Raw genomic sequence first — 12,137 nt, 5'->3', positions numbered from 1 at the left:
CTCTTAGAAAATTATATGGAAAGGGTCAATGCATTTATCCTCATATGTAATAAATAATGTATTAATAACAAAAAAATCAGTATAGAACAAATACTAAGGTTTGGATGAGTTAATTCTTTGTTTTGGGAATGTTGTATATATGGCTAAAAAATACAGGATACCTATAATCTTACCTATAAATAAATAATAAATAGTACCTATAAACATGTACTTTAACAATTAGATTACAATTCTCAAAGTCAATTAATAATAGTGCGTAGTCTTCAGATGATTCCAAAGTATGACTTTAATACCTCAAAATTTTGAATTTGACCATAAAAATATAAATGTTAATCAAAAATATACAAAAAACATTTACTTTTGTGTCAGAGTGGATTAAATATGGAAATTGTATTATTTAGCTTTTGAATGTAAACTGTGATTTAAAAGAAAAAATGCAAAACCAAAATTGAAAAAACAAACAGCAGAGGACTTATTTGCTACCAAAGAACAGCTGTGTGGGAGTTTTGTTTTTTTAACCAAATATGGTGCAGATTCAGAGGTCACTTCAAAGGCTTGTGTCTTTTGGTTTTCTGTAGACAACATAGCAGCTGAACTGGAGGCCAGTCTGGGCCAACTGGAGGAGATCACTGGCTACCTGACAGTGCGGCGTTCCTACGCCCTCGTGTCCCTCTCGTTTTTCCGCAAACTCCGTGTTATTCGTGGAGAGGAACAGGAAATCGGGTGAGACTTTGTTTTCTGAACCCATCTGACCCTCACCATTTCAGAGCCTTGTCCTGTAATTATGAGTTAAAAGCAGAAGGACTGACCTTTTCAAAATGTCTTTCTGTGGTTGCTGTTTTTGGTTAGACTTTCCCAAATCATAAACAAGGCTTGATTCAGATGAGGTGGAAGACAGTTGTAGCTACACATACAGTAGATATGGCAAATGATATATGACATAGAGTGCAAATTAAAATGCTTTTCTACTCATGCATCTCAAGATTTTTTATAAAATACTCCCATGCATAATGCGCCATATGTCATATATATCATGAAGACAGTTCATGCAATCTTGTGTCTTCTTTTAAAGGAATTACTCGTTTTATGCCCTGGACAACCAGAACTTGCGGCAGCTCTGGGACTGGTCAAAGCACAAGCTCACCATCCTGTCAGGACGCATGTTCTTCCACTACAACTCCAAACTCTGCATGTCTGAGATCCGCAAGATGGAAGAGGTCACAGGAACCAAGGACCGGCAGGTGAAGAACGACATTGCTTCCAAGACCAACGGAGACCAGGCCTCATGTAAGAACCTTGGCTCTGGATACATGTCAGTTGTTGCAGGAGTTACTATGGCTACAGGCAACACAGTACATCCCAATTCCCTTAATTGCATCCACATTTCCCTCACTTGTATCCTTTCTTTGTGTCTTAGTCCGACCCGCTTAAGATGCAAGGTAAAAATACAAGGAGGAAACACATTTAAAGAGACATGAGACGTCTTTTCCTCTGATCCTTCTTCCAGAGCTTCCAGGTACAAATATCTTGACAATAAAGGGGCGTGTGGGTCCATAAAAGACTTCCTTGAAGGATGGCCTTGTATGTCAATGCTCATGGCTCCTCCAGACATCCTCCTTGCTCCTCATAGTAGGAATACAAGCTTTGACCTTCTTTAAGAGGGCATACTGGAATAACTTCCAAGTCAAGCAAGGCGTGAGGAATGATCAGCTAAGGGAACTGGGATGTACTCACAAAGTCAGCCTGCTACAGGCACAAACACAGTCATAGTTATGATGGAAATTTCCTGTCCATATATGTTTGCACATCTTCCTGCAGATCTTTGTTGACACAGTTTAGTAGGAACAGCCAACAGAGCAAAGCACTCAGTAACTGTTAAACATAGTAACATAGTCACGTAGGATTTGTGCTATTTTTGTCACTTCCAATTTAAACCACACATGTCCAGTTTAATATGTCCCATTTAGATCAGATCACTTTTTAAAAAATAGTTTTGCACATTGGATTAAGTTCAGGTTTATAAAGATTGTGAAGTTGTTTATCCAATACAAAAATCACATACTAGATTCGAAGGTCCGGACACTGCATCTACATGATAATAAGTGTCTGAATAAATTAAGCAACTGAGATTCACCAAGACCTTAAAAATCTATATATTTGCTTTCCTTGACAAAGAAGAAGAGGAACTAAAAGTTAACTCAGTGCCTCACTTTTTCCTTGTTGTGTCAACCATTTGCAAGCTGTGTCATACTATGTCCAAGATGTATACAGGAAGTTTTGAGCTTTGGGAATTCATTCTTGACCTTTGGAGCAGCATGTGACAGACTTGACTGAAAAATCTACTTTTCCTGGGCTCTTAACTGTATTTTACAGTCTGCATGGGAAAGGGGAACTGGCCCAGGTGTTGTCACGCTGCCTAAGTTTGAAGTCAGTACCAGGTGGTCATGTATGTAAGATTAAAACCCTCATCTATGTTCAAAGATTGTCTCTGGCATTGGATGTGATGGTCTCCTTGATCTCAACTGACTCCAGGTTGATGACTTTGATTCTTTTCCCATCCCAGCATTAAGGAAGACCAAAATACTTTAAATCTGTTCCTCATTTTGAGTTTATAAAGGTAACTCTATTACTGTTATATAGGTAAGTCAATTTCCAAAACCTGATCTACTCAAAATTATTGAGTAGTGGAGGTAGATTTTTTTGCCAGCATATCTCCAGGCTGCATTCAAAAGAAATGTAAAAACCATACACAATTATGTGGTTTACTTGGACCATTTTCTATTATTTATTGCTTTTAATTGGTCATTGTCTTTTTCCAGGTGAGACCCATGTGCTGAAGTTTACCCAGATCCGAACCACAAGCGATAAAATAATGATCAAGTGGGAACCCTTCTGGCCTCCAGACTTCAGAGACCTGCTGGGCTTCATGGTGCTTTACAAAGAAGCGTAAGTTAATTTTCAGCCATCGGTCAGCCACAATCAGCCACACCTGGGTCTCTGCCAGACAAATAATGTTTTCAGCTGCTTAAGTAATTGAAACTTGCTGCTCAATTTGATTTGGTGTTGATAATTTTCTACTTCACATATTCATTTTAAAACACTTAGTTGTTCACATCCATTAGTAGAAATAATAAGGGCAAATCTGCTTGATTATACTGGTCCCTCTCTTGAATGTGTTTTTTTCTATAAGAAATTAGTAAGTTTGATATTAATGCTTTACTTTCTGGTGCATTTTTCACACCTACAACTAAAAGAAGCAAGCTTATCATTTTCTTTTACAGCCTCTTAGCTAACAAGCTACTATCTGATTGATACCATTTATTATAGGCTAAGTGTTAAAAGAATTTCATTGATTTAGCATTGCACACTTGTAACACCACTGGAAATAAAATGCACATTTTGTAAAAGTGAAGCAGCAGGAGTAGAGATATTTTCTTTTTTATTCCACACATTCTTCTTCAAATCCTGTCATCTACATTACCCACAATGCAACTTGGCTGCTGACAGTTTGGTTGGAGATTTCGGTTTATTATGGTAGAAGTAGCTAATAGCTTCGTGCTGTTAGCCTCAAGCAGAGAAATTATTTGTTAGTTTTCATTTCTTCAAACGTTTGTTAAAGTGACAGTGATCACATTATCTGGAATATCCTGCAATTATCCTAGAATATCCTTTATTTTTGGGCTAGCAGAATTTTGTAGCTCTGTGGGCCATATAAACACATTTTGCATTCATATACTCTTATTGTTTATTTCCACAACAGACCTTTTCAGAATGTAACCGAGTTTGACGGTCAGGACGCCTGTGGCTCTAACAGCTGGGTGATCGCTGATGTGGACCCTCCACGTCGAGCTACAGAAGGGGAGAAAGAACAATTTGAACCAGGTTACCTCATCCTGCCGCTGAAGCCCTGGACACAGTACGCCATAATGGTGAAAACCCAGCTCTCTGCCTCTGAAGAACACCAGGTCCACGGAGCCAAGAGTGAGATCATTTATGTTCGCACCAATGCCACCAGTAAGTCTTGGTTCACATTTGTGTTGCCTACTAATTGGTTTACAAAAAAAAAAAAAAATTCACAGTCATTCTGTGTTTTTGTTTCCATTGGGTCATCAACAGAAATTGACAAATAATACATACAGTTTGACAAAAACAATGACCTTATACTTAAAATTCTCCATAAGCCACAGTTTAACTTTATTTACTTTTACTTTGTTATTATGTACTCTTTGTGTACCTTACCTCGGTAAATGCTGCCAAAACTTTGTAAAGGTTCCAGTTATGATAAGCTCCAGGTTATAGGTTGTAAAGTTCCCATAGAAAAGGCCTATATGTGCATTCTAAGTTACTCTAATGAATTCTCTTTAGATTGTGCTAGAGTTCATGCAACTATTTTTAGGATCATCTTGAATCCACATTTCCTGCGGTGCTACTATCATTGACTGGTGGATTCAGGGTTGTGTGTGTCTGTCTGCTGCCAAAATGTCCTTGGCACAAGAACAGGAAAGAGGAAGACTGATGGCACAATTTGCCTGGGGTGCCACCGACTTACAGGTCACTGCCTCCTGTACAGTCTGCATCAGTTGAATCATGAATGTCTTCTGCAGTATCTAATTGTAATCTGCCACCCAAAGTGTATGCAGTTTGAGTTTGTCATAGCCATAATGGTCTGACTGGCTCCCTTTCACACAGTTAACGTTTCCTTCCCGATAAACTGCATCAAACATGACATCTCTTGCTTACACGAAAAGGCTTCCATCCAGTCATTCAGTCAGCCAGCTGTGTCATGGGACGGTTGTATCCTACCCGTCTGGAAACTGGTTTCCAGTCTGTCATACGGTGGCCGACAAGGGCAAATGCACTACAACGGCCAAAACACATGCAAGAGAGAAATGCTGCAAGAGGAGAGAAATGCAACACCCCGAAAACACACGCAAGAGAGAAAACACAACGGATGTGTGCCAGGCCAATAGGGGGGCCCCCGAACTGAGGGATGCTATGATCAAAGTTTGGATAACTTTTACAGAGGCGACATAAAAAAGGTAGGTTTTCCGTTTATTTCGTTTTAAACACTTGGTTTTAAAATATTATAAAAGTACAGTATTGTAAAAGATGATGGCCAAGTGTTTAAAAAGTAATAAATGGAAAACGTACCTTCAGATGTCCCACCCTGCATAAAATCGGGCTCCACCTATCGGCCTGGCGCACTTCCGTTGTTTTCTCTCTTGTGTGTGTTTTCTCTCTTGCATGAGTTTTTTCTCTTGCGTGTGTTTTCGTTGTTGCAGCATTTATCTCTTGCGTGTGTTTTGGCCGTTGCAGTGTGTTTGCCCTTGTTGGCCACCGTAGTGTCATGTCTAACCAGCATACCTCATACCAGAAAGGCGAAACTGTCATTTCAAATAAGCTGCTGCTGGTGAAACTTAGTGTGACAATGTGGTCAGACCAGTGTGTTGCACCCTCATGAATTAGGAACAACACAATCACAACAAAGCTCAGGTGTCTGGGTCTCCTTAGGGTTCTATCTGACATCCTCCATGCACTGCTGCTTCTCCATATTTATTTTTCCACTCTTTCAACACACACACACATATATATATATATATATATATATATATATATATATATATATATATATATACACATATATATGCATATATATATATATATATATATATATATATATATATATATATATATATATATAAAACATAACATTCATAACATTTAGTATCGTGCAGACCAAGACACTTCTAAGGCATCTCAGGTATCTCTTATTTTGCCTCCCACTTGAAAATCTGATTCATATGTAGATGCAAAAGACAGTGATCAATAATCAGATATGCGGTGATGCCAGTCAATTTTCATACCACATGTAGCTGGTAACCTCTTTTTCTGCTTCTCCAGTGAGCCACAGTTGATGCAAATCAAAGATAGCAAAACACATTATTACCTACATAACAATGACTTTATGAAGCAGCCAAAGACATTTTCAGAGGTATTAAATCTCACCAACAGCTACTTGTAATTGGTGCCAGACTCTGCTTCGTGCTTTTGCAAATCACACCCTGACTCATGTTGATTATGTCTGTTGCATTACTACTGTTAATCTGTTCATTAAATAGGTCTGAGTTCAGAAGAGGAAAAGATATGTGGCATCACACTTTGTTTTGCAATTAGAAAAAACTTTTTTGTTATTGTGATTATTATATGAGAAGTTGACCAGTACAAACTAATTGGAGTGACCAACAAACAAGGTTATTACTGTAGAACCACACCAAGATGTGTTTAATAGCATAAATCTGAAACAAAACTAAAAACTAACTTTGTACAAAGAATGCTTTAAAATACACTACAGTTATGATTTTCTGTAAGGATGGTAAAACTTAAAATAAAAGCATGGTAACAAAATTAAATTTATGTTGTCAAAGCAAAGTTTAGAAATTTCCAAAATACTGTTCAACTCCTGCCAAAATTAAAGTCAAACTGAAAATTAGAATCTAAACATCAGCTGAACACACAAGTTAACTCAACTAAAACTGTCACAACCTCACTGAAAACCACAATTAAACTAACACTGAAATATAGTTATACACCAGTAAAGAGTCAAAGCTAAAAACAACCATGGTACCGAGGGCAGAAAATATTGGTAGTTCCTTCAAAAATGTGTAAATCACATCAAAGCAAGAGTATTTCTGTAAAGTCCAGAGTCCAGGAAATACTACAAAAATGGAATATTTTATTTTTTGGTCCTCACTAACTTGGAAAATATAAACATCTGAATGTAAGTGAAGACTTTCAACAGGGTTTATAAGACAGTCGGATCTGAGGGGAACACAAATATCAGGTACATGCAGTGTAATTCCCAAAGAGCAAAACTGGGGGGAATACCCAGAGCAGACAGCTGCTGGTGACAGAGCAACACCCTGCCAGTAAGTGTGTTTCATAAGGTACATCATGACATGAAATGCAAATTAGCCCGAAACTGAAGTTCTCCTTTGATATATTTGATAAACTGCAGTGATCAATTTATATACATCTGCAAATGGCTAATTGTCATGTTTTGTTTTGCTATACACCCTCTTCCTTGCAGTAAAACTTTCTACTGATTAAACAATTGAATCTGTATTTCTGTGAAATATTTCTGAACAGAACCTTCAGTCCCGTTGGACCCTATTTCCTCGTCCAACTCTTCTTCCCAGATCATCCTCAAGTGGAAACCTCCAAATGACCCCAATGGTAACATCACTCACTACCTGGTTTTCTGCCAGCGCCAGCCTGAAGCCAGCGAGCTCTACAAGTTTGACTACTGTCAGAAGGGTGAGCCACATTGTCTGTGGTTGTCCTGTCTTGTGTTTGTTTCTGTTTTGGTGGTTTGTGTGTCTGCCTGTGGCTGAGATGGAGCCAGATTTCAATTTGCAGAAGAGCTGTTCTCACTCAACGACTACTCACTACTGCAAGTTTCTGCATTATGGTTCGAGGGCTCTATGTAATGACTTCATTTTCTGATTCTTCTTGATAGGTAATTCATATAAACATTTATTTAGGTTTCCTAAACATATATTGATCCACATTATACTGTAAACAAATCAGCAAATCAAAAGCACACAGCCTTAACGTTAGCAATAAATTTAGCAAACAAAACCAACAGCAAACAAGCTCACCCTAATTGTTTTGTTTAATGTACCAGGTTAGCTCCTAACCAATCACAAACTTTCCTCTGTTGAACTCATAATTCCCGCACATCCAGAGAGATCAGAGTCTGTGGGGAGGTCATGTCACTGGTAATTTATCTCTAACAGAGGGGGTGAGGAACTGAGGATGACAATAACAGACATGCCCCTCAAGCATGTGTTTCTGAGGGTGTGCATGTGGACATTTGTACATAACTCAGTGTATGTGTCCTTGTTTATTGTAGCTGTCAGCCCATCCTCTATATATTGATTTGTGTCTGACTCCATAACTATAACTAGGGATGAAGTTGCCGTCGCGGGCACCCACTAAGGTGGACAGTGACGAGGAACAGAAATGGAACCAGACAGAGGAACAGGCCCAGGGAACCAGGTGCTGCGCCTGTCCCAAAACCGACAAGGAACTCAAGAAGGAGAAAGAGGACTCTGAGTACCGCAAAACCTTTGAGGATTACCTCCACAATGAAGTTTTTGTGATCAAGTAAGACAACTGACAACACAATTAAACACATAGAAACCTGCTCCCTTTGTGCTCTATTTTCAAAAGAATGTTTACAAGTTTTGAATAGAGTTGGATTAAATCAGCAATATGAAGGTGTTATTTATTTAGGTATCTTGAATTCATTAATTGAAGCACTTCAAGCTTGCCCTACCTTTTCTAGACACTCCAGACAGCGACGCTCTGTGATGGGCATTGCCAACCAAACATACTCAATCCACCCCACCACCACAACTCCACCTGAGGGCACCCACATCCCCGAGGAGGAGGATGAAGAAACTTTTGAAAGCACCAAGACTGTGGTCACTGTTCACGCAAAAGAGTCCGCTGTCATCTCCAATCTTCGCCACTTCACCAGCTACCAAATTGAGATTCACGCCTGCAACCACCCAACCGACGCAGCCCGCTGCAGCATGGCAGCGTATGTCAGTGCCCGCACACTGCCTGAAGGTAAGGAGGCACTGATACATATTCTTATTGTGACAAATGTGTATTTTACTTCTGTGGCCCCTAACTTTGATTCACTGGACTTTTTTCTCTACAGACAAAGCTGATGACATTGTGGGTCCTATTAGTTATGAGGTGACAGAAAACGCAGTGCACATAACATGGCAGGAACCCGTAGCCCCTAATGGTATGATCATCCTGTATGAGGTCAACTACAAGAGACTGGGGGACACTGAGGTGAAGCAACGCACCACACACACATCTGTCATATACAGTAAATTGTTTCAGTCTATGTGGTGGTTTGTTCCCCTCAAGTTGACCAACACATAAACACATCCTTCTTACACAAAAGCAGTTTTTACATTCCCTTTCTCATTAAACCCAGTAGCTTGGATTGTAATGAAAAGCAATTTAATATAAATTAAATATATACATATTATATTAAACCATGCAACACAGACAAATAAGAAAAGCAATACTTATTATTTGACTTGTATTTTAATATGGGCTTTTCTCAGTAAAGCCATTTCACTGATAACCTTAATGGCTTAGTAATTTTGCTGTTCCACTGTGTTTTAGTTGCCATGGTGTCTGTTGCTGTAGACTATTATATGCTGAGAAAAAAAATAAAAACAAATCTAGACATAATTGCTGGTTTATTAGGCAAGCCAAACTAAAACTAATGCAGATACAACAGTCCTGCAAAAGTCCTTTTATGAAGGTTGTTTAATTTTTGTTTATTTATTGCTCAGGGATATTGATTCAACTGTGATAATTTTGGAGGTTGTGCTTTGTGGTGCTGTTGAACTGTATTTCATTGTACTGACAGTTTTTTTTGTTGCTGTCTACCTCATGTATATCAGTGAGTCTAGGTTAGACTGTATTGTACTGTATAAAGCAGTACAGTTGAAGTGTTTCTTCTTGGTTGTCATCTGCCTAAACCACCACTCTTTCCTCCGCAGGAGTTGCACTACTGTGTGTCGAGGAACATGTACAAAGTGACACGTGGTTGCAAACTGAAAGTGATGCATCCTGGGAATTACACAGTGAGGATCCGGGCCACGTCGCTGGCTGGTAATGGATCCTGGACCGAACCCACTTACTTCTTTGTCCAGGATGCAAGTAGGTCTTTAATAAGTTGATAATTTACCTTCTGTGAACATGAACAACACTTGGGCACCTTTTATGACTCAGCCCTTTTAATCATTATTAAATGCTATTGATAGACTTGAAGCAGATTATGTTCACAGAGCAGTCTATTGATCAGAGCTGCAGGTTAATGTGTGGGTTTCATAAAAGCTTGGTGTTGTTCTTCGCGCGCAGTGTGACTCATTGATTGGATGTGTTCAACAGGTGATCCTCTCTACATTGTGAAGATCATCATTGGTCCGGTCATCTGCCTCGTCCTGCTGCTGTGTGTGGCAGCGGCAGGATTCGTCATGTTCAAAAAGAAGTACGTAGTTATCACATTCTGTTCATTGCTGTTTTGTTGTTATTTCGTATTTTGTGAGCATTATTAAATATTTTTCTCTTTTTCCTTTCAGTCAAACTCAAGGACCAAGTGGTCCTATCTACGCCTCTTCAAACCCAGAGTATCTAAGTGCTAATGATGGTAAGCAAAGGTTTTAAGCAGGTTGTTGAATAATACAAAAGCTGGGATTTTATCTTAAATTGGATTTATAGTTGGTGGTGCTATAAACAGGTAAAATCTGGCAATGAGCTATAAGTCAAACCTACATTGCAATGGAATTGAACTCTCACCAAACTGCTTGTATCATGTTTTAATCAAGCTTCAGTTTTGAATCCCTCTCCACTCAATTTTTAGTTATTTATTTTTTTTGCTTTGACCTGTTTTCTCCCACTAACCTGCTTGCTTGTGTCCAGGTAAATTAATTATACATCGATACATCATAATTTACTCCTGCAAATGTGTTCATAGTGTATGAGGAGGATGAATGGGAGGTGCCCAGAGAAAAGATCATCATTTTGAGGGAACTGGGTCAGGGCTCCTTCGGCATGGTCTACGAGGGCATTGCAAAGGACATCGTCAAGGGCGAGTCGGAAACACATGTAGCAGTGAAGACGGTGAATGAGTCAGCCAGCCTGAGGGAGAGAATCGAGTTTTTGAACGAGGCCTCGGTCATGAAGGCCTTCAGTTGCCACCACGTGGTGAGGAGAAACATCATCTTTGGCATGAGAAATTCATGTTGTACATAAACACAAGGCATACAGTGTTAGCTTTGGTTACTGACAGTGTATAAAAGTGTTTGATGGAGTGTGAATCAATAGTTCACATCAGGGAATTGTCTGTCAATGTTTAGATATGGTTGTTGATCTAGAATAGAAAGTAATAAATGTCTTATCAAATTGAAATACTGGACCTCTCCTAGAGTTAGGAGGGTGAAGGACATCTACTTGCTTCATCTTGCTATTACCAGATCAATTCTCATAGTTGCATAATGTAGTCACACCAAAGTGTACTGAAATGAAGAGCCCCTCATTCCTGCCTCCCAGGTGCGTCTGCTGGGTGTCGTATCTAAAGGCCAGCCCACCCTGGTGGTGATGGAGCTGATGACCCATGGGGACCTGAAAAGCTTCCTGCGCTCTCTGCGGCCTGATGCTGAGGTAATGAGATTACAGCGCTCATCCCTGAATCCAAGTCAATCTGCAGTGTGCCCATAATTGTTTTGAGTTTGAACTTTTGGTTTAGTAACAGCACTCATGCAAACATATTGTATACATATCGTGAATTTCCCCATCGGTACACTTGTGTACATGATGTGTGACAATAGAGATTTAATTGATTGATTTGACATGTATATTAAAGCATCTTCTTTTCACTTCTGCATTTTTTTTGGAGTTGTCAAGTTTTGCACATCAGATTTTCGTATTATTTTTACAACTACATGGTGTTCAGTTATTTGTGATGCATGATCGGGAATTGTGATAAATACACTTTTACTGTAAGAGTGTAATGGTTCCACAGCTTCTATCTAGGCTGAAGACTCATCACAGATGAACAGACACAGAACGTTCATTGCTTAAATTAATCAGAAGTTAATACAATAAGGAATTGTAGTGACTTTTCTCCTGACATATTTTACCTCAGGTGCTATTTCTTCCTCAGACAGATTTTTGTGTATTTCAGACTAAACCTCCCCAGAATGTGTTTAATTAGATGAATGACTGGATCAAATTGTTTAGTGTTATCACAGTAACAAAATGTGGCATCTAAATCAACACTGAATCATGACTTGTTGATGTGCAAAGCAAATGAATCTCTGTTAGCAGATCATGAATTTAAAATCTGTCTTGTTTCCCTCAGAACAACCCTGGGCGCCCCCCGCCCACCCTGAAGGAGATGATCCAAATGGCTGCTGAGATTGCAGACGGCATGGCTTACCTTAATGCCAAGAAGTTTGTCCACAGAGACCTCGCAGCCAGGAACTGTATGGTAGCTCATGATCTTACCGTCAAAATAGGAGGTATGGTTCTATTGAGCTTGG

The 12,137-nt window shown here is 39.2% G+C and overlaps 1 protein-coding gene across 1 annotated transcript in view; it reads left to right on the top strand.

Annotated features, from left to right (window-relative positions):
- The window catches only part of insra (insulin receptor a), a 41,879-nt gene that overhangs the window by 26,782 nt on the left and 2,960 nt on the right, over nt 1-12,137 (top strand). Inside the window, exons 5-18 of the mRNA XM_026312829.1 lie at nt 579-723; nt 1,073-1,287; nt 2,820-2,946; nt 3,761-4,014; nt 7,147-7,314; nt 7,968-8,166; nt 8,348-8,634; nt 8,729-8,868; nt 9,594-9,753; nt 9,985-10,084; nt 10,176-10,243; nt 10,571-10,800; nt 11,146-11,256; nt 11,957-12,116. Of these exons, the coding sequence (XP_026168614.1) occupies nt 579-723; nt 1,073-1,287; nt 2,820-2,946; nt 3,761-4,014; nt 7,147-7,314; nt 7,968-8,166; nt 8,348-8,634; nt 8,729-8,868; nt 9,594-9,753; nt 9,985-10,084; nt 10,176-10,243; nt 10,571-10,800; nt 11,146-11,256; nt 11,957-12,116 (2,364 nt within the window). The remainder of the gene's footprint in view (nt 1-578; nt 724-1,072; nt 1,288-2,819; nt 2,947-3,760; nt 4,015-7,146; nt 7,315-7,967; nt 8,167-8,347; nt 8,635-8,728; nt 8,869-9,593; nt 9,754-9,984; nt 10,085-10,175; nt 10,244-10,570; nt 10,801-11,145; nt 11,257-11,956; nt 12,117-12,137) is intronic.

Source organism: Mastacembelus armatus, chromosome 17, assembly GCF_900324485.2.
Source record: "Mastacembelus armatus chromosome 17, fMasArm1.2, whole genome shotgun sequence".
NCBI classification, from domain to species: domain Eukaryota; kingdom Metazoa; phylum Chordata; class Actinopteri; order Synbranchiformes; family Mastacembelidae; genus Mastacembelus; species Mastacembelus armatus.
This window is presented reverse-complemented; position numbering and strand designations above follow the sequence as displayed.